The sequence below is a fragment of the Heptranchias perlo genome, chromosome 25 (genome assembly GCF_035084215.1).
Source record: "Heptranchias perlo isolate sHepPer1 chromosome 25, sHepPer1.hap1, whole genome shotgun sequence".
In the NCBI taxonomy this organism is placed as follows: domain Eukaryota; kingdom Metazoa; phylum Chordata; class Chondrichthyes; order Hexanchiformes; family Hexanchidae; genus Heptranchias; species Heptranchias perlo.
Window position 1 is genome coordinate 5646995 of NC_090349.1, and position 23650 is coordinate 5670644.

At 42.6% G+C, this 23650-nt stretch overlaps 1 protein-coding gene across 2 annotated transcripts in view; it reads right to left on the reverse strand.

The window, feature by feature from the left end:
* The window catches only part of patz1 (POZ/BTB and AT hook containing zinc finger 1), a 57114-nt gene that overhangs the window by 16672 nt on the left and 16792 nt on the right, over window positions 1-23650 (reverse strand). For both annotated transcript variants that reach the window (XM_068005497.1, XM_068005496.1), the window contains exons 2-3: window positions 2378-2441; window positions 1710-1881 (exon numbers count right to left, since the gene is read on the reverse strand). In XM_068005497.1, coding sequence (XP_067861598.1) covers window positions 1710-1881; window positions 2378-2441 — 236 coding nt within the window. The remainder of the gene's footprint in view (window positions 1-1709; window positions 1882-2377; window positions 2442-23650) is intronic.

The following is a 23650-nucleotide window of genomic DNA, read 5'->3' on the forward strand; positions in this document are numbered from 1 at the left end:
GTTGAGCAGAAATTTGAGATTGGATGACTGTCTAAGAAGACAAACAGTTGCGTGTTTAGCCACCGACAAATCCTGAATACATTTTCAACTATCGCTAGGTGGCTTTTCTGACAACAGAGCACAATCCACTATGCCGTCTTCTGCAGCTAAATGTTAAGTATGACCTTCTGATTCAAGCACCACTGCCAATCTCTTCCTGTGCAGAACAAATTGTTAATCTGGGGAAAAATACAAACTGGTGTAGCCTGGGACTTTATAGAACACATGCAGGGAGGCCACATCATGCAATGTTCCGTATACATGATATGCATGTGGTTTTTGTTCCACGGTGTGTGGGAGCGACCACAACAATTTTACTCAGAATGCTTTATTTAAACACGCAGAGCTACCAAGTTCTACATCTAAACAGCACTATCTGTGCGGTGATACATTGGCACAGTGCATTGGTAATCCAGCACCGTGTGCCAGTGTTGTTTTCATCAACTAAAACGAGGAGGAAAACAGACATTGAGGAGAAAATTAAAACTAGAGATAAAGGGGTGAAACTAAAATTATTTCTAGGACCAAACTAACTTTTGGAACAGATAATGAAGATTGAAACAGACAAATTAAGCCCCAGTCAATCAATCAAATCTCAGTTTGCTTATCAACATTCCACAAGATAGATATGGACCAGTAAAATCATGCGGCCAATCTCAACTTAATCTTCCAGAAAGACCCTCCCACGTCCGGCCATCTAATTGTTAATTGCTTCTTAAATGATTTTGGTGTTTTGTCTCCACTGCTCTACCTACAGTCCATGCCATGAGTTGTTGCTCTTAATGTGAACAATTTCCTGTCAAATTTGTCTTTTTACTAGTTTGAAAAGGTGTCTCTTGTCCTATTCTCATGTTTCAGCTTGAAGTAATTTTCTAAATTTACCTTTTCCATACCATTCACTATCTTATATACCCCTACAAGATCACCTCTCAGTGGCCTCCTTCCAAAGCTGAAAAGCCCAAGTTTCCCCAGTCTTCCCTCAAAACTCAGTCTTAAATATAGTAACATGGTAAATATTGAACGACTACTAAAGTTCAGTGGTCAGTTTACAATATTTTTCTTTTGTATACAAAGCATAGTCAAAATATATTAAAACATTTAAAGACCATAGCCAAAAACATTTTCAGAACATATTTTTGAGCAATTTCATTGGTTTCCCCTTCTATTTGCCAGTTATTCATTGGTAGTTGCTTGATGCTCAAGTATTGGTAGCTTTACTACATTTCAGTCAATCAGCAACATTCAGTTAACAATGATTTACAAATGCATCTTTGAACCAAACTGGGTTCAAGTGTGACAGATATGTCGTACCTGTGACACTTTGAGTGCGACGTACTTTTCCCAAGCAGTCCAGGCTCATGCTAGACACATGACTTAATTGCATGAATGTTAATTACATCCTTTCAAGCACAAAAGCATCTATGTTTTCTTCCTTTTCCTACTTTAGCATCAAGAACCTTTCACAGCTTAAGACATGATGTAAATCACAATGTATTTAAGTTGGCTTCACCTTTTAGTGCAGATGATGATACAAAACCTCTAAACCAACAAAGTACATCAGATTAGAAGAACCAACTTCTCTACAGTCTCATCACCCTTCACAGCAGGATTGGCTTTCCTTCTTAAAAGTAACCATTCTTTTGTCCTTAACTTTTTGTTTAGAAAGTTACCTTTGTTACAGATGTTGCAGATGTTATTTGGTCCTTCATTGTGCTTTTTGACGTGATCAGTCATATAAGCCGCACGTAGGTATTTCCCGCACACCTGACAAGGGACTTTCTCCTCGTGGCATGTCAAGTGAGAGCGCAGGCGGTCTTTGGTCGCAAAGGAAGCTTCGCAGGTCTGTGGGAATACATGAACAATAAGGAAATCGTTCTGCCAGCCCGATAGTCACCATCTATTGAAAGGTCTACTGCCACCATTTAGAGACTACGCAGTTAATATCACTTCCCCCTTTGGTTCAGTTGATAAATTCCCTGCCCAGCTTGGAACTGATCTGTAGAGGCTAGGAAGGTTCCATCTTTGGGCTGTTCTGAGTTACCTGATATTAGTTGCAGTAAACTTGCTGCAATTAACTTTAGTGTCCCTGGGCTAAGGAGGTTAAAGTCAGTCAGGGTTCCTGCTTCCGATTGCTGTTCAGTGATTCCTGTAGAAAAGCTTGCACGTGCAGACATTAGATAAAGACAGGACGTAGCTTTCTGCAAAGTTCTCCATAGCCAAATCGCTCTGGGAGTGTCATTGACAGAGATACAGCATATACTGCGAAGAAAGGCAGGGAGCTACCTTCATTTATTATAGCATCGGCCTTTGCAGAATAATCGGCGAACAACCAACTCACCTGACATTTAAAGGGCCTCTCTGCAGTGTGCACCTGTTTGATGTGGCCATTCAAGTGATCCGGTCTGTAAAAAAAAATTATAATCAGCTAGCTATTTAAATTTAAGATACACAACAGAGAGAGGGAGAACCTCAAGAAATGGGCACCTCGGCTGCCTAGGATCAAGTATTGCAGAGGAAGTTTTTAAAATGAATTCTCGAGAAATGGGCATCACTGGCAAAGCCAGCATTTATTATCCATCCATAGCTGCCCTTGAGAAGGTGATGGTGAGCCTTCTTTTTGAACCGCTGCACTCCGTGTGGTGAAGGTACTCCCACGGTGCTGTTAGGTAAGGAGCTCGAGGATTTTGACCCAGCAACGATGAAGGAACAGCCGATATATGTCCAAGTCAGGGTGGTGTGTGACTTGGAGGGGAACTTGGAGATTATAGTATGCCCTTGCACCTGTTGCCCTTGTCCTTCTCAGTAGTGCAGGTCACGGGTTTGGGAGATACTGCCGAAGAAGCCTTGACGAGTCCCCAGATAGCACTTAGGGCGGATGGTGGGGGAAGAAAATTTTTTATATAAACCCAACTGTAGGATATGGAGCGAAATAACTGTTTACTTCAATAAAGGCATCTTTAACATAAGTATAGGCAATGTCAACAGAAAACAAAGTACTTTAATGTGCCAATTCACTTCTTGTGTGAGTTTCTTAATTCATCCCTTCAAACTGCTCCACGAGCTACCACTGCCAGTGACAGACCTGCACCAACCAGTCCTTCACCCCAGTGTTGTAAAGTTTAAAATGCTCTCTCCAGCCACAGGTTTGGAAGGACAGAATCGATAATTGCACTGCTGGTTCTCCTGCACAGTTCAAGTGGCAAGAGTACAAAAATTTCAAATGCCCACCACTACACTGCACTGAACTGAACAAAACAAAAAATAGATCTGAATCTAAAGAATTGATGTATTGCCTCCTCACTCTCGACGCAATTAACATCCTATTTACCCACGCTCAAACATCATAGGATAAGAAAAAAGTGAATGCTGGAAATCTGAAACAAACATCTGAAATATACAGTGGCTTCATCAGCACAGGAAAGGACATGCTAATGCATTGACTTAGCTGCCTCTTTGGGATGACAGTGAGCATACCTCTCCACCCTTTATCTAATGTTCTTACCTCTTTGTTTCAATCAATCCTTTGAAAGGGGAGGGGGGTGTCTCCCACCTTCCATTTTCTGGTCTCCACCCGAAATGTTAATTAATTATTTATGTTTCTGGCATTTTTTGTGTTTTAATATCAAACTTCTGGGAGTTCAGTAAAACTCAGAAGTAAACCAAATACCATCCACTTGATCTATTTCAAACACTGCTTGCCTGCTTCTTTCCTTTTCCATGATAAGTGCTGTACAATTAATAACCTGAAGAGGGATGGGGAGAATAGGACAAAGGGGAGAGGGGAAAGGCCAGTCCTATTGGGGCAAGAAGGGGGAAAGAGAAAGAGAGAATCACACTTTAAAACAGCTGGCCAACACTCCCTCCCTAGCTCCACACGTGAAAACTGGCCAGTTGCCAAGGTTCCTGAAGGCTGGCAATGCCCATGCAACTGAACACCAGCAATCATCAGTGTCTTCAGGTGAGGAGAAAATTTGGCAAAAAAAAAGCAATCCACTGTTGGGGACCAAAGATTATCATTTTACAGGACAAATGCACACTTTTACCTTCTTCTCTTCCCAGCCTCCGGCAATCTTGTTCAGTACACACATGGGTAGCTACCTTTAGTACCTGGAATAGTGGTGTCACTATATGCAGTCAAGGACTTCTGCTGTTAATCCAAAAAAAATGCCATAATTCGATACAAATTGGCACTGTCACTCAGAGAGGCCACAAAATTGGTTGCAAGCTGTGGTTTATCTTGTGTCTAATAGATTAGATTTATTCCAGTATTCCTTTCTAAAGATACAATTGACATGCAAAAAAAATGCGTTTGTAACTCTCCCGGTGGCCCAGTAGGTGAAGGTGCCACTTGGTGTGGTACAGAGACACACCTGAAGATCCCTGGCTTGATTTTGGTCTGTGTTGTGTTAGCTGATCTCAGTCAGGGTGCTACAATTGGCTTCAATGTAGCTGACCTAAGGAGGAGAAAATTATCAGCCAGCACACACTCGATAAATAGTTTTTTGGGTAAGGTGCTAGATTGATATTGGGGTTTGTTGAACTGGATCCCAGAAAGAGTCAGTGCTTTTAGGAGAGATGGGGAGGGAAAAACTGGAACGTGGGAAATAAAAATAGGCATCTTTTCCAATAATGGAGAACTTCAATACAATACTGAAGTTAGGGCTTCCCGCTGTAACAAATGTCAGTTAAAATCTAATCTGATCCACATCCAAAGGGAGTGAAGGGTAGATTTACTTGAATGATATTGGACCCCAAGGATTAAATTACGAGGAGAGATTGCACAAACTAGGGTTGCATTCAGTAGAATTTAGAAGATTACGGGGTGATTTGATCAAAGTTTTCAAGATATTAGAACTGATAGGGTAGATAGAGAGAAACTATTTCCACTGGTTGAGGAGTCTAAGACTAGGGGACATAGCCTAAAAATTAGAGCCAAGACTTTCAGGAGTGAAGTTAGGAAACACTCAAAGGGTGGCAGAAGTTTGGAACTCTCTTCCACGAACGGTAGTTGATTGTTAATTTTAAATCTGAGTTTGATAGATTTTTGTTAACCAAGGGAATTAAGGGACATGAGGCCAACATGGGTGGGCATATGGAGTTAGGTCACAGATCAGCCATGATCTATCTCACTGAATGGTGGAACAGGCTCGAGGGGCTAAATGGCCTAATCCTGTTCCTATGTTCCTATAAAACCTCTAAAAGGTATCACATGTTCAGGAGGTTTTGCAAACATTTGTTTTATTTCAGTATTATTCTGGATCTAGCTGTGATTTAATGCAGCAAATGGCGTTATAAATGAGCAAGGCTTAAGTCTAAAGTAGTGTAGTACAAATAACCAAGAGAGGTGACACATGGCAAGCATGTCCAACGTACAGGTAAACTGGTACCCAAGCCCCTTTACTTAGAAGTTTACCAGCTTGTTGCCCCATTTACTTTCCTTTATTGTCATTTCTAATCTGAAAATTCACCATCCTACAGACTTTGCATCCTTACTGTTGAAATCATGACTCATTGCACCATCTCCGTACCCCCACCCTTTCCTTCCACCTACTATCTCAGGCCTTTAAAATACAAGCTGAGCATCACCCATCAATCACTACTTGGATTTACCTAGTCTTCTCTTTCTCCACGTGGTGATCACAGGCCACTGGGACAGAAAACTGCTGCGTGGCCTCCACTCCTCATTCTTGTTTTCAAATTCCTCCTTGGCCTTGCCCCACCCAATCTGAGGGACCTCCAGCCGTTACATATCCACACACACCCTTCACTTCTCAAATGCTAGATGATTGCTTATTTCCCGCTCAACCACCAGAGGCCAATCCTTCAGTCATTGCACCCCTTTCCTTGAGTTCTCGACAATCTCTCCTCCTTGCCATCTCCCTACCAGCCTTCAAAAGCCTCTTTAAAAAAAACACTTAAATCCTTGTGTCTTTCTTGCTAATTTTTCTTATTTCTTGCTCTATGTTCTCTTTCTCTGCCATGTGAATGTTCTCTGAGATGTCTTCCTTTTACATGAGGAGCACTATAGAAATGTAAGTTGTTGCTTTTTAAACTGGTGTAGAACTACTGAGATAAGGTTTACACTACAGAGGCAAATCAACACTCTTCTCGTGCCAAGTAAAAGTTGATGTATAAACATTGTCCTCAGGCCTGTAAACTGTACCCAGCAAGAATCAAGGTGCTGTTGGTAAATGCAGCAGCCATTTTGTACACAGCAGGGGTCTATAAACTATAATGAGGTGAATGACAGTTTAATCTGTTTGTGGTGATATTGGTTGAGGGAGGAATATTGGCCAGGACTCCAGAAGAATTCCCAGCTCCTCTTTGGTTAATGTCACAGGATCTTCAATAGCCAACTGAACCACCCAAACATGGAGAGGGGGCTGCGGTTCAACATCTTATTAGATGGATGCCACCTGACAATGCAGCAGTCCCTCAGTATTGCAGAAGTGTCAGACTAGATTATGTATTCAAATCCGGGAATGGGGCTTGAACCAACAACTTTATGACTCAGAGGCAAGAGTGCTACCAGCTGAGTGAAGCTAATATTTGACCAGAATCATGAGAGGAGGGAAGAAAAGGAAAGAAAATTATAGGGAAGGGAAGGATGAGATTCATCCAGTAAAATGTTAACTTTTTTTAAATTCATACTCATGATGTGGGCATTGCTAGTATGGCTGGCTTTTAATGCCCATCTCTAGTTGACCTGAGAAGGTAGTGATGGGCCTTCTTCTAGAACCATTGTAGCCCGTGTGGTAAAGGTGCTCCCACAATTCCGTTAGGTAGGGTGACCCGGGATTTTGGCCCAGTGACGATGAAGGAACGGCGATATATATCCAAATAAGAATGGTATGTAACTTGGAGGTGATTCCATGCACGTGCTGCCCTTGTCCTTCCAGGTGAAGGAGGTTGTGGGTTTGGAAGGTGCTGCCTTGGCAATTCGCTACTGTGCATCCTGTGAATATTACACAATGAAGCCGGTGGAGGATGTTTACGCTAGTGCACAATATTAAATTCAGTGGTAGGATAGGAGTCTGCCTCCTTCCAATTCCCCATACAGAGGCAACAAACGTGTAGTCTGCCTCCCCTGATTGCCTTTGCTGTCTCAAGTAAGAGGCTCTGACAGCGGTTTGGATGGCAAATGCGGCAGGGGATGATGCCAGGGTTTAAGGAGACAAAAAGAAAAACTCTATTCAATATTTATATCTCCACAAGGTGAACTCATTAACGAAGACTTTGAGGCACAAACTGTTATTTAACATTGTTGGGTGCTGATCAATACTAAAAAGCTCTGGTATTCAAACTTACAATTTTAAGCACCGCCCACAGCAGCCGATTCTAGTTACAGGACATCACAAAAATATCACTGTAACAATCCTGAAAAGCATTATTATTAGTTAAAAGCACAAGGAGATCTTGGTTTCTTAAGCACCAGCCCTTCTTGCTTAGTAACAGACTATGGAATCTACTTCTGTTGTGCCCCAAATGCTAGCTCCCATTATTGATTTTACTGTGGAGTCTCAGATGAGCTCCAACCAGTGACCTGGTTGCTGTGGTAACCATGTGTGTGTCTCCCTGCCTCTGTGTGTGCGAGTGCGCGCGTGTCCGTATGTCCTCATTCTGTACTGAAGATAATCTCCCTATAAAAAAACTGCACCATGCTAAACAGCAACACATAATTACGGTCAGTTTGTATTGCTGGCTGTGCAATGCTGCAAACACAGTTATGTTTAATGGATGACTGCATCAATTCCAACCAGGTTTCAAACCTGAAAGATTGTTTTAATCTTGTGTAACTATAGTAAGGGCAGGAGACAGAAGCAACATACAAAACATGCAGCGTTCCCACCAAGAAAATAAACATCAACTTGCATACAGGTCATGTCCCCAACTCCAACTTATTTCCTGCATCAAAATAAAAGCCGCAAATAGAAGCTAATACATAATATTAACGCCTCTCCAGGGCTGACCCACCCACAGCACCGCACTGCACGGTGAACATCTGACCCACCCACAGCACCACACTGCACAGTTAAAGGCCAACATTCCTTTAGCCTTTTTAATTGCTTTTTGTACCTGTGCACTCGCTTTTATTGATGTGTACATGATACCTAAATCCCTCTACTCCTCTACAGCTCCTAGCCTCATCACACCCTACCAATCAGGAAACGTTCTCTTTATACCTACTCTCCGCCTCCTACCTCCCAACCAATTACCAACCCATGTCACAAGGTTACCTCCAATTCTGTGCACTTTTATTTTTGCTAATAATCTCTTGATAGTGAAACCTTATCATTCCGGAAGTCCATATAGACAACAAGCATAGACACTCCCCTTCCTACCATGCTGGTGACCACCTCAAAAAATTGAACTAGATTAGTCAGATGTGACCCACCCTTCACAAATCCATGCTGACTCTCTTTGATCAACTGATACTCGGCTGAGGGGCCACATGTTGCGTATGGCTTATCATAACATGGTACATTTGAAATAAAAAACAGTACATTTTCCTATTGAGCCAGCTGGGAAGATAGATGTTTGAACTGCTTGCTGGCTGCTGTGTTTTCTAATGCAAGCTCATACCAGGAAATATTTATGTATTAAATTTCCTGCATACAGAGAATAGCCTGGAGTAAATTTATAAGGAGCACAGACCCAGCACCCAACACAAGAAACCTCAGAACAATCATTGAGCATACAAATTATGTTTTTCACCAATATAAAGTTTAGGTCCGGTACGGTTTTCTCTCGTGGCCCAGCGATGCCCGACATAGTCCAGTGATGCAGTCCATGTGCCACTTCCTACAGCGTTTGACTGGGATCCTTTGTTAACACTGGTCACTTATCTCAGGAGACCACAAATGTGAGTGCTCACACAATGCGTCACAGTTAGAGCAGAAACAAAAAGATACTGACAGAGCAGGCGCTACAAACACTAGAATTGGGCAGTCTTTGTTTCCCCTCTCGTCTCCGAAGGTTTACCGGTGTACTATTCGACAGATACCAGCAGTCCTCCAGTACCTCACAAAGTGGCCATTCTTCATATGTAAGCCAAAAGGGAGAGTGCTGCATGGCTGGTCAACTATGAAGAGCCCCATCAGCCAAACTTAATCCTGAGCCCACCTAACATCTGTGTGCACGCACTTTCCAGCATAGCTAAGCAATCAGGAGCAGCAGCACAGGGGAATTTTCCTTCTTGTTGGTCTGTACAGCTGCGCCACATTAGGGAGTGCGATTGCCTGCCGAGCCACCGGCATCTTTCTCCCTTTGTCTCCTAAAGACGTAGACTCCTAGCAGCAGTGAGCTTTCACAGGTTGTGGCATCCCCCTGGTATCTCACCCAAATAGCCATTTGTCATTTGTGAGCCTGTTAGTTGACCATGAAACTTTACACTTTGATAAAGATGGTTTTATTCCAGTACTTACTGTAGTGCGCATCATCACAACAATCAGTATCAATTAGTATAGTTTGTGAACTCATAAAATACAAAATGCCCAGTGAAGAGTCAGGCATCGGGTTTTTCCATCAAAAGCATTAATCCTGCAGAGTTGTGAAACTCATTCATGAAATTTGGAGAGCTGTACACTGATTTAAGACACATTCAGAAATATCACAGGATTTCCCAAATTCACAGATGCAAAAAAAGAAGCCCATGAAAAACATACAGCCCTAGTTATGTGATCATGCTGCTTCTGGCAAATTTATTGCTTATGAGAAAAAACTATGAAACTGTTAGCCATGTTAAACTAAATACAAACAGTACTGTACGCATTTAATGATTTTCAGCTGTGGGGCTTAAGATCAATGCCCCAATCACCTGAATTGCTAATCACATGCCACTTTGGAGAGCTATGGAGTGCAGACCAGATGCTACACCAGGCAGAGGGACACTGCCCAAGGCCTCAGAGTAGGCTGCTAATTAGAGGACAAACTGCCTCAGGGGTACAGCCAGTTTAGGATGTCACAAGTGAAGATGGATTTTCAGTTTTGCTTATGATAAGGAGGACAGAAAAGCACAATTTAAAAAAAAAGTCACAATCATTTGAGTAAAAAAGATTTATATATTTTATAGTAAAAGGCAGATACATAGGCAAAAAGCACCATCACCAGGAGGATTGCAGTGGTTCAAGGAAAAGGCTCAGGGCAACTACGGATGGGCAATAACTCAGGTCCTCTCAGCATTGCACATGTCCTGAAACCAATTAAAAAGAGAGTACCACACTGTCTCCGCCACTTCTGGATGTTATGGTGGCTCCAACTTCGCCACCGTTTTTCTGCCCCACGATCAATTCTGCACACTTCCTGGCTCTTCATTCCCGTGGAAATACCTCCAGCAGTGCGTCCTCTGATAGCCTACCCTTCAAACAGCTTCTGGACTCACTCGCCCTCCACACCTGTCTCCAAACTTGGATATCAGATGATCAATGCTCCAAGGTGACTCCACCTCAACTTTATCCCAGCACTAGACCTCTGACTTTAACTCTGGACTCCCTCCTATTGTCTCCTCTCTATTCCCCATTTATTACCAGGACATATCTATCCTAATCTTGCTATGTAACCACACCTATGTAACTTCAGTTTCCGTATGTCCATTTGCATGCGCGTTTTGGCTGCTGCTCCAGACCCGAGCCAGTCACATCTATTTCCTTTTTATTCTTCTTTTCTCTTTACCCCTCCTAGGCCCCCCTTCTCCTGTCGTCATGCCTCCTTTCATTTCCCCCCTCTCTGGTACTCTGCACCCCACCCAAATCCCTACCCCAACCCTTCAGCACTCCGACATTCCTACTCTCCTGCCGCCGTCCCAAGCTTGACTCCCTCTTACATAAGCCTACAGCATCCCTCTATGCGTCTCATGGCATCTTCCGAAAGGCCCATCGAGGCACTCGTCGTTGCCTCCTTAAAAGCAGCAACCCCAACTGCCCCATCCCACTCTCTCATCGACTTTCCCGTCCAGCAGAAGGCTGGGAGCTAATCGTGCCAATCTCCTTCCAGTCCCATTCACTCCTCTCAGCGCTGACCCTGTGGGCTCTGCCAACAATTCAGCTATCACCGCTCCTTTCCAGTTAGCTTGACATCAGTAGTAGGGAAAATGCTAGAATCAATTATTAAGGGCGTAGTAACAGGGCACTTAGAAAATCATAATATGATTAGGCAGAGTCAACAGTTTTATGAAAGGGAAATCATGCTTGACAAATCTATTAGAGTTTTGTTTTGAGTGTGTAACTAGCAGGGGATGTAGTATATTTGGATTTTCAAAAGGCATTCGATAAGGTGCCGTACAAGAGGTTGTTGCACAAGATTAGTGCTCACGCGTTTGGGGATTGAGGATTGGTTAACGGACAGAAAACAGAGAGTAGGAATAAACGGGTCACTTTCAGGATGGCAGGTTGCAACTAGTGGGATGCCGCAAGGATCAGTGCTTGGGCTTCAGCTGTTTACAATATATATGAATGACTTAGATGAGGAGACCGAGTGTAATGTATCCAAGATTGCTGACAATACAAAGCTAGGTGGGAAAGTAAGCTGTGAGGAGGACACAAAGGGATATAGACAGGTTAAGTGAATGGGCGAGAAGGTGGCAGATGGCATATAATGTGGGGAAATGTGAAATTATCCACTTTGATAGGAAGAATAGAAAAGCAGATTTTTTTTTAAAAGTGAGAGACTAAAAAACATTGGTAGTTAGAGGAATTTGGGTGTCCTTGTACACGAGTCACAGAAAGTTAACACGCAGGTTCAGCAAGCAAATGCTATGTTAACCTTTATTGCATAGGGGGTTGGAGTATAAGAGTAAGGAGGTCTTGCTGCAATATAAGGCTCTGGTTAGCCCACACCTGGAGTACTGTGTACAGTTTTGATCTTACCTAAGGAAGGATATACTTACCTTAGAAGGGGTGCAACGAAGGTTCACCAGATTGATTCCTGGGATGAAAGGGTTGTCCTATGAGGAGAGATTGAGTAGAATAGGCCTATATTCTCTGGAGTTTAGAAGAATGAGAGGTGATCTTACTGAAACGTATTAAATTCTTGGAGGGCTTGACAGGGGAGATGCTGTGAGGCTGTTTCCCCTGGCTGGAGAGTCTAGAACTAGTCTCAACATAAGGGGTCGGTCATTTAGGACCGAGATGAGGAAAAATGTCTTCACTCAGAGGGCTGTGGATGCTCAGCTGTTAAGTATATTCAAGACTGAGATTGATAGATTTTTGTACACTAAGAGAATCAAGGCAATATGGGGACAGAGCGGGAAAGTGGAGTTGAGGTAGAAGATCAGACATGATCTTGTTGAATGGCAGAGCAGGCTCGAGAGGCCATATGGCCTACTCCTGTTCCTATTTCTTATGAGCATCCGACCCCATATCTGCTCCTTCACCAAGATCATCTACCTCCACCTCCGTAACATCGCCCATCTCTGCCCCTGCCTCAGCTCATCTGCTGCTGAAACCCCCATCCATGCCTTTGCTACCTCTAGACTTGACTATTCCAATGCTCTCCTGGCCGGCCTCCCATCTTCCACCCTTCATAAAAATCAGCTCATCCAAAACTCTGCTGCCCATATCCGAACTCGCACCAAATCCCGTTCACGCATCACCCCTGTGCTCACTGACCTACATTGGCTCCTGGTCCAGCAACTCCTTGATTTTAAAACTCCCTAAACTTCTCTGCCTCTACCCCTCTCTCCTCCTTTAAGACATTCCTTAAAGCCTATCTCTTTGACCAAGCTTTTAGTCACCTGTCCTAATATCCGCTTATGTGGCTCGGGTCAAATTTTGTTTGATAACGCTTCTGTAGTCAGAGATAGATGCGCATAAATAAAGAGGAATAATTTGAAATGTAAGAAAGAATTAGAAAAAGCAAGGCAAACTCACTTGCACAGAGAATGAGGGAGAAGCAGATATACACAAAGGATATGAGGGAGAGGGGCGTGCAGGTAAAAAGTAAGAGAAGCACGCACAATAGACACACAAATAGGGATGGAAAGAGACACACGTACACATAGCCACGAAAATTACTACTTTAGTTCCTCAATTTTTTTTTAAAAAGCCCCTAGACTCCTTCATTCGAATAAAACCTAAAGTTGTCAGATTTCTACTATCTTTAGTTAGTCGTCCAATCATTAAAGTCTCCCATCTTTACAGCACTGTGTGAGTGAAGTGCTTACACATGAAACACAAGCAATGCTACACTTCAAACTCAGCGGGTTAGTGTTTGAATAAGAGCTTTTATAGAAACAAAAAGGCTTATAAAGAATTAACTACGAAAACCTTTTTGTTGTTCTTGAATGAAGCTTAGATGGGAGGTTAAAAAAATGAAAAACTTAACCTTAGCACAAAAAGCACACCTACCAATCTGTATTATACAACCACAGCACTGCTGCTGGAGTGGAAGTAGTACAATCTGCATTCTGGAGCAAACAGCCACATAAATTTCTTCTACTTGGATCATAACAGCACCTGTAGTAATAGAAGTACTGGCCTACTGAGACCAAAGTTCATTTTTTTTATCTACAGCATGGTCTCAGGCTTCTGCTAGATCACTTCACTGCTGTACATTTCAAATTCATCCAGGGAAGGCATGTTTGACAGCAATAGTATCATTGCAGGGCCTGAGATCAGCAGGGCACCCAAGCGCTCAATGCTATCGACTCAGACCCTTCTGCTTTAACAATACCCAATTGTTCAAAGTTGCGGAGAAGACAAATGAACAGCTGGACAGGAGGTGAAACTTTAACAGTGGCTAACAAACAGAGCTTAAGAAAACAATATATAGTCGTCTGAAAGGATGAATGAGAAGATGATGTCAGAATAGGATGGCCATAGAAGAACAAAAGACAAGTAGAACCACTGTTGGGCCAAAGGCTCTGGGTTTCAATCCCAGCTTCAGTTACAGGCAGCACACATTCAGACAACCTACATTAAGGACACATTGCCAGAGCCCTCGTCACACTCTGCCTCCTTCTGCAATCTGAAATTTTCAACTCAAGCTACTCAAGGTATGCTTATATGCAAAAAACTAGCTTTATTGACTGACGTACACCCAAATCTGGGCTAAACGTGGACTGATTCAGGACAAAAGGGATGACTTTCCTCGAGGCATCTCCCAATCTATCACTGTAACTTTGGCAGAAATAGGGTTTCAGCAAAAGTTACAGCAGAGAAGCGGGAGGCGCCCAGAGGAAACTCACTCCCAAAAAAGGGAAATATTAGAACAATGTGCGAACGTAGGGGCAGCTGGGGCAACACCAGCCCTTTCATAATTCTGTCTCTCCCATTACTCCTATCAGGAGGTGACAGGGTTTAAAGGAATAGTACAAGAATGACAAAATATACACAATGCCTCAACTGTACTGGAGATGCACTTTCTGCAAACCCAACAACAAAACCAGAATCGAGTTCCCATAATTTATCAATGGGTAGTGGCGCTGCTCGGTACTAAGCTATACAGACTAGAAGGTCTCAATTTCAATTTCTGGTCTGTGCTGAGTTAACACTGATCTCAGCCACTGCAGCAGCTACAGTACACCTGGGTTATTGTAGAGGGGGCGGGGGAAGATTAAAGAGACTCCTGCTCCTGGTTGCTAGCCAGGGACCCTTGCTGGAAAGCACGCTTGTATGGATGTTGGGTAAAGACAGGAACAGGATTGTTTGCGATTTCTTTCACGGTTGAACAACCTGTCAACATCGGTAAATTACCAATACCATGCATGAAACCGCACCCCAGCAACAATCAGTGGCTTGGGGAAAGGGCAGGGAATTCCAAGTTTAACCAGGCAAGCTACTCAAAAAGAAGTCATTACACCACAAGTCACTGTGAATTGACGTCTGTAACATTGGTCTACCTCAGTTACCTGGCAACAAAGCCAACCTGTGTTTGGGCTGGGTTTTTAACTACAGGGTCATGCAATTCACATCTGTGGAGAGGATACAATTTTATGCCAGTAGGAGATCAGGGTGTGCAATTCAATAGTGTTTAACTCTGCCAAGTTTGAGTCCATGCTGGATTCACTCGAGGACAAACTCGGCAGTGTGCACAGCGGTATTACAGCCATAATGTGAGACGGTACAAATGGAGTTACATTTACAGGGAAAAGATAATCTCTCTCCTCCTTGCTCTCCGTCCAACTTAGAAGAACTCAAGAAAATCAAGCAAGAAGGTTATACTTTCTTTTATTTTTGTGCTCATGAAGTTGAAGAATATTAGAACTAGAAAAAGGAACTCTTTCCTGTTTAGGCACACCATGTCAGCATCAAGCATTAGGTACAGCAAGTTAGCCCCCTCTGCTCTGCACCAATAATGTATCGTAGCCACAACTTCACTGTGCCAGCGTTTTCCATTTCCCTTACCAGCCAATCCATGCCCTTTCTATAACTGAGATCACTGATTCAGTGCCAAATTCCAGGCAGTTTTGTGCTGTGAATTCACAATCCTCAAGAGCTGAGTTGAGATTTCCCCAAACACATCACATGCAGTACACCTACAGCCAACAGAGAGAGGAGACTTTCATCCTGTTACTGTGTGCCGGATTCTAACCCAAGTCCCAGATGTGAAAGGACAGTGCAATAACCCATGAGTTTACTTGAGAGGGTGCAGAGATGAGCAACAAAGTTGTTTCCACATGTCCTAAATTGAAGTTATGAGGAAAGGTGAAGTAAAGGAAGTTGGGTTTATTTTCTTTGGAAGAGAGACTTCAAGGTGATTGACTGAACAATATAAAGTAGCTCAAGAGGCAAGTAGATGAGTTTACTATGAGAAGGGAAAGAGGGATGTGGTGAGAAGGTGGGGTTCCAATCAATCAAAAAGGGTCAGACTTGTTGACCCTAATAGCCTTTTCCTGTTCCTAAAAGTTCTTACATTCCGACCAGCTTGAGAAAATAAATCAACGTTTTACAGAACAATAAACTGCAAAGTCTGGGGATGGTTTTAGAGGTTTTGACTCAAAACTTCTATCATTTTGACTCAAAACTTCTATCGTGAATGGGCAAAGGACTGTTAAATGTCTTGTAGAATCAATACTCTCCATGCAAAAGTTATCACAGCAGAAAAGGGTTTACAATCCAGCTGCACTGCTTTCAATTTTTCAATACAAATCAATGAGTCATTTGCATTGTATCAAGAGCATCAGGCTATACTTTGAACAAAAATTACAGTGATTTGAAACTTTTGAGACTTATAAAAAAATTTGACCATAGGCAAGGGCAAAATTGGGTCCTTTTTATTCAAAACTACTTGAATTTCCATGGGGTTCAAGTAATTTCGGACAAAAGTAAAATGAAAAGACTTTCTTTCTGCAACTGTCTCTGATTCTTGGTCGCCCTTCTCTGCACAACTCTCCCATTCTCTCAGTTGCTGTGTTTCAGAATCTCATTTTTTCTTCCTCTTTCTGAAGCCAAAATACTCAGCCTTTCCTTTTTAAATCTATATGATTTTGCTAATTTCCCATTAGAGTTCACAAGATAGATATGGATAAGGAATCCTATTTTAGCTCAACCTTCCAGAAAAACTCTACAGTACCCCCACCATGACATCCAATTGGTTCTTAAAAGTTCCCTGCAGTTTTGTTTACATTACTCTACCCAGAGGTCCATTCCATATGTGTGCAGAAGAACCTCCTGACATCAGTCCAAAATTTGCCATTAACTAGTATGAACCCTCGTCTCCTTGTTCTACTATCACAGTTTAGTTCGTAGTATTTTGGACCTAACTATTCTATACTGTTCACTATTTTATATGCCAGGTCACCTTTCTGTCACCTCCTTTCAACGTTGAAAAGCTCATGTTTCTCTAATTTCTCCCTCATAACTCAGTCTTCTAACATGAGGGAACAGCCTTATGGTTCTTCTGTAAACTGCTTCCAGCCAGTCTCTCATGTGTAGGTGACCAGAACTGGACAATACTCAAGCTGTAGTCTAATCAGGCACTGTACAGTTTCAACATGACTTCCTTCTGACTTGTATTCTTGTTCTGGCTATATAATTCAGCTTTCTATTTTCCTTGTTCATTGCTGGCCTGCAGCGACTGGACATGTTGAACTCCAACTTCATTCATGGTTATTTCAGCACTACTCATGGAGTACTTATGTTGCCCATTGTTTCTTCCTACATGCAATATTTCACGCTCGTGTGTATTAAATTGTTTCAACCATTTACACTATAACAGTTTACAAGTATTTCTGGGGAGGTTTCTTCCAGCAAATATATACGCACATATCCAAAAACGATGGTTTAGCTGTTCTCATTTTTGAATATCATCCCTACCTGTCACACTGGGGACTTTTCTGACAACTGATCCAATGGAGCAGCTCATATCTTTCTTTTAATTTTTTTTATTCCATTGCTGTGGAAAAGAAATGCCCTGAGGCATGGACTAAAAATCTGATCCCTTGTATCAGCAAGCAAGATAGTATCCGGACAGATTGCAAGGGAGACAAACTGCCTGTTCTCTAGAAGCCAACAATGTATCTTTTTTGGACTGTGCTTTCCATTCGTGATTTTGTGTTTCGTGTTTCGATTTACCACAGACACTAATTGCAATCTATCTCTGCCCCTCAGCTTATTACTGTACCCAGGATACCACACATATGCTGCTCTGATGTCATAAAGGGAGAGAGTATTGGACAGTGAGTAGTTAAGTGGGTAACCCGTGGCAAACCATGTCCAATAATACAGCTTTTTAAAAGAGATCTAGAAACTGGGATCTTTCGAGATGGAGAAAATCTGGACAGTAATGATATCCTGGTGGTTTGATTGGTTTTATACATCACTTTATAAAATAACATTTGGTGAAAATCTGCCTCAGGAATGTGTGTGAAACCAGTCCTGATTCTTGGCTTGATCGTTGGTCTGTGAGATAGGACACCAAAAAGCAGCTTGTTCAAAAGGGACTCCATTTTTTTTTAAATGAAGATTTATAGCAGAGCTCTACATCGGTTTAAAAAAATAAAACAACAATGCATAATCAGTCCAGATTATAATAATGCCTACATTTCACTGACAAGAACTATATTCAGGTATTGGATAACAACTCCCACACTGATAGGTATGCTTTTCATTCCTATGCCTTTAATATGTAGCACACTGCAGCCAGTGAAGATTGTAATGCCAGCTCCAGGTTGTGTATTAACCATATTGATATCATCCCTCTATTTTCTCAGAAAAATGCAATTTCCCAAACCTTGTTGAGTTCATCTGCCATCAGCACAACTAACAATGCCTTCTACTCAAAAATAAATCTAACTATATAGAATTAAAAGAAACAAGAGTACTAATAGCATTATGCCTTGGAGCAGTGACATATGGACCTGGCCTATGATTTCCCTACATGGTAAACATTCTATAGTGCAAACCATCCGAGTACAAACACAAATGAGAGGTGGCACACTTCTGCATGGGTGGGGATGGGGAAGAACAAATTAATCTTTCACACCTCCAAGCAGAAGGTTCAACAATGAGGTGGACAACAACTTCAGAAAACGTCAGCAGACCATATCCTCAAGAGAGGATGGTGCGTGGTATGACAGAAAGTTAAGTAGCAGCACCCAATTGTCAACATGGTGCATTTTTTTTAAACAAAGAACTTTCACTCATATAGTGCCTCATCATATCCCACAGGACTGCCCATAGGCAACAAATTACTTTAAAGTGCAATCATTATCACGATGTAGGCAAACTTGGCAGCCATTTTGCAGGGTCTCACAAACACCAAGAGATGAATGACCAGTTGAGCTATTTTTGGTGGCATTGGTCAAGGGCAGAATGACCAACCATCTCCTAAGACACCATCTCCCTGTTGTTCTTCAAGTAGTGCCACAGGTCCGTCAACATTCACGTGAGGAAGCAAATGGGTCCTTGGTTTGACATCACAGCCCAAGGCGAGCACCTCCAATAATGCAGTATTCTCTCAGTACTGCACTGAACTGTCAGCCTAGATTATGTGCTCAGGTTGAGGTAGATGATCAGCCATGATCTTATTGAATGGTGGAGCAAGCTCGAGGGGCCGTATGGTCCTGCAGTGGGGCTTGACACAGAGGAAGGAGTGCTACCAAGTTGACTCAGCTCAATCATTTTCCACCTAATACTGGTACTGAAAATTACCTTCCTTTCCTGATAAACTTTTTAATATTGGTAAACAGACTGATATCAGTCGATATTTACACAAGTTGATCCCTGAAACGTGTTTTAAAATGATCACTTTTGTGAATTCTGTACTCATCAGATGTTAGCAGTGAGGAATGAAACACTTTCCCATTTCAGGCAACTAAAATCAGCATCAAGCACTCTCTGGTCGGGTGTATGCATGGTTAGATGCAGTGTCAAGCTCCCTCATGCCCTGCCTCAGCAAGTCACCCTCTACTGCAGAAGATGATATTGCTCATTTCCCATCCTGTGCGTCTTTGAAGGATTCTATTAGTGCCAAATTAGAGTCTGCTTTGTGCTGTACTTCGCTGGCCAGAGGAACTGGGCTGAGATGACGCAAACTCATTTCATATAGGACCCTCCAACCAGCAGAAGACTTTCAAATTTTCCAAATGCATCCAAATATAAATGCTAAAGGTAGATGAAGCAGGTTTTCAAATAGTATGGTTCAAGTCATGAACTAATGCTGCCACTGAAATAAAAACATCACTAGCACCTACATCAAAAACAGTACAGAAAATTATAGTGAAGTCTAAATACAGTGTAAATCAAGGGAAATCATGCTCAAACTGTGCAGTGCTCTGCTCAGATCCTGAGTACCGTATCCAGTTCTGGTCACTGAGAGACAAGCGAGATGTGCAAACACTGGAGGCAGCCAGATAAGACCCACGGGACTGAGTTATGAGGAAAGAATGGAAAAACTTCTAGCTTTTCACACCTGAAAAGGAGACAACTGAGAGATGGCCTTATAGGAGATAAGTACCAACAAATTGCATTTAGAGCGCCTTGAACAGAGAAAACACCCCACAGCGCTTCACAGTGGGGGTACAGAACAAACGGTATGGAAAAGTTAAATCCAGAACACAACTTTAAACTAAACAATGAGAGTAGAACGAGAGGATACAGGCACAAACTGGTTACAAAAAAAACAAATTTAGGACTGATGTCAGAAAGCTTTACAGAGTAGAACTGACTTTTGGGTGGAGACAAAAACCCTGGAATCATTTAAGAAACAGCTGGATGTTATAGTTGGAGGAGGGGACTATACATTCTGAACGAATGAGCTGGGATGGGCTGAAAAGCCTTCCTCAACTTAATTTGTCTTGCAATCTTGTAATGCAGCGTCTTATGAAATTGCAAATCTATGTCCATGGGTATGAACCCATTTGATTCGCTCAATTAATGGCTGTTTATATACCAAGGTATTACAAAGTTTTTGACCAACCAGAGGAGTCACTGCCTCGCGTCAGAAGATGCCCTCATCCAAAATAGATTTAGTTTCCATAGCAACTGTCACCTGAGCCTGCAGCATTAGATTTTAGTGGTAATATTTTGACAAATCAGTGTACAAATGTAATAAAAATAACTTTTTTTTAAAATGTAGCTTACAGCTATTGTAATATAACAGAATAGAGGTGTTGCCCAGGGTGTTGACAATGGCTGCACATTCCTACCTAGTTGCAGCCTGAACCTATTGGCTATGCTTAATGTTGCATCCTCAACAGCTATGGACAGGATAAGCAGCAGAAGTAGGAAAAACTGCATTTGGCTCAGTCGGTAGCACTCTTAGCTCCAAGTAAGAAAGTTGCAAGTTCAATGCCCACTCCAGGACTTGAGCACATTATCCAGGTTGACACTTCAGAGAATCATAGAAAATTTATGGCACAGGAGGCCATTCGGCCCATCGTGACCGTGCCAGCCGAAAATGAGCCACCCAGCCTAATCCCACTTTCCAGCTCTTGGTCAGTAGCCTTGTAGGTCACGGCACTTCAGGAGCACATCCAGGTACTTTTAAATGAGTTGAGGATTTCTGCCTCTACCACCCTTCAGGCAGTGAGTTCCAGATCCCTACCACCCTCTCGGTGGAAAAGATTTTCCTCAGCTCCCCTCTAAGCCTTCTACCAATTACTTTAAATCTATGCCCCCTGGTTATTGACCTCTCTGCTAAGGGAAATAGATCCTTCCTATCCACTCTATCTAGACCCTTCATAATTTGTACACCTCAATTAAATCACCTCTCAGCCTCCTCCAAAGAGAACCACCCCAGCCTATCCAATCTTTTCTCATAGCTAAAATTCTCCAGTCCAGGCAACATCCTCGTAATTCTCCTCTGTGCCCTCTCTAGTGCAATTACATCCTGTAATGTGACGACCAGAACTGTACACAGGACTGAAGTGTGGCCTAACCAGTATTTAATACAGTTCCAGCTCTTATATTCTATGCCTCAGCTAATAAAGGAAAGGATTCCATATGCCTTCTTAACCAATTTATCTACCTGTCCTGTTACCTTCAGGGATCTGTGGACACGCACTCCAAGGTCTCTCACTTCCTCTACACCTTTCAGTATCTTCCCATTTATTGTGTACTCCCTTGCCTTGTTTGCCCTCCACAAATGCATTACCTCACACTTCTCTGGAATGAATTTCAATTGCCCTTTTCTGCCCACCTGACCAGTCCATTGATATCTTCCTGCAGTCTACAGCTTTCCTCCTCACTATCAACCACACAGCCAATTTTTGTATCATCTGCAGACTTCTTAATCATGCCCCCTATATTTAAGTCCAAATCATTAATATATCATAAAAAGCAAGGGACCTAGTACTGAGCCCTGAGGAACCCCACTGGAAACAGCCTTCCAATCACAAAAACACCCTTTGCTTCCTGCCACTGAGCCAATTTTGGATCCAACTTGCCACTCTCCCTTGGATCCCATGGGCTTGTACTTTTTTGACCAGTCTGCCATATGGGACCTTGTCAAAAGCCTTGCTAAAATCTTAGACTACATCAAATGCACTACCCTCATCGACCCCCCACCCTTGTTACCTCCTCAAAAAATTCAATCAAGTTAGTCAGACACAACCTTCCCTTAACAAATCCATGCTGACTGTCCTTGATTACTCCGTGCCTTTCTAAGTGACGGTTTATCCTGTCCTTCAGAATTGATTCCAATAATTTGCCCACCACTGAGGTTAGACTGACTGGCCTGTAATTACTCGGTCTATCCATCGCTCCCTTTTTAAACAATGGTACAATGTTAGCAGTCCTCCAATCCTCCGGCACCATGCCTGTAACCAGTGAGGATTGGAAAGTGATAGTCAGAGCCTCCGCTATTTCCTCCCTTGCTTCTTTTAACAGCCTGGGATACATTTCATCCGGCCCTGGTGATTTATCTACTTTCAAAGATGCTAATCCCCTTAATACTTCCTCTCTCACTAAGTTTATCCCAACCAATATTTCACACTCCTCCTCCTTAACTACAATGACTGCATCGTCCCTCTCTTTTGTGAAGACGGACAGGAATGCTTCTGAGGAATGCTGCACTGTCAGAAATGCTGTCTTTTGGATCAGACATAAACCAAGGCCCTATCTGCCTATTCGAAGGGGAGCTCTCCCGGTGTCCTGCCCAACATTCCTAAAAATCAAGTTCAACAGGTCATTTATCTCATTGCTGTTTGTGGGATCTTGCTATATGCAAATTGGCTGCTAGATAACAATAATGACTGCACTTAAAAGTAATTCACTGGCTGTAAAGCACTTTGAGATGCTCAGAGGGTGTGAAAGGTGCTATATAAACACAAATTCCTTCCTTATTTCTTTATATTTAAAATATATATTTTACCAGAGATGAGCACTTCAATTTTTGCTTTAAAGTTATAGCTCCTTTAATGTTGTACTGATTTTAAATGATTTAGCTTCCTTACTCCAGCCTAACATTCCAGAATTGCCTCCCACCTCAGTATGAAACACTCCCTCAACACTGAAGAATTCCCTTCCCTTCGACCTCAATGCGCTCTCAACATTCCAGAGTTTGACCCCTACCATAATGCACTCCCTGTATACTGTAGAATGATTTAACTTCATAGCCACATTTAATATTGAATTGTTGGGCAATTCAATTTTAGTGCTGAAATGATGGCTACCGTATTAAGTTTTAAACAGTACAATTAGCCGCAGCAGGATAGGAGTGCACAGCCTCAGTACCGGCAGAGGGAAACAGCTCAGAAAGTACCTTCCTGCCAGAAATACAGAAGCTCTTTTTAAAATTTACCATTTGCCACTTATACTGTCAATGTCATTTGGCAGAATGCCTCATCGCCAGAGCTTTCAAACAAGCACCAAGACCTAGCTTGGCTGGTGGTGAGAAGGGCCCTTCCCGTCAGATCCTTCATGCACTCCCGGACTCTCAGCGCCACCGCGCGCTGCCCCCAAGGAGGCTGCGGTGGAGACGAGACCGTCAGCCATCTCCTTCTGGAATGTGCCTTTGCAAAGAAGGTCTGGAGAGAGATGCGGTGGTATCCGTCCAGGTTCGTCCCGAGCAGTTCCGTAACACAGGATTCTGTGCTCTATGGGCTGTTCCCGGGGACGCACACTGAGACGGACATCAACTGCTGCTGGAAGACCATCAACTTGGTGAAAGGCGCCCTTTGGTCTGCCTGAAACTAGCTGGTTTTCCAGTGCAAGGAGCTGTCCTTGACCGAGTG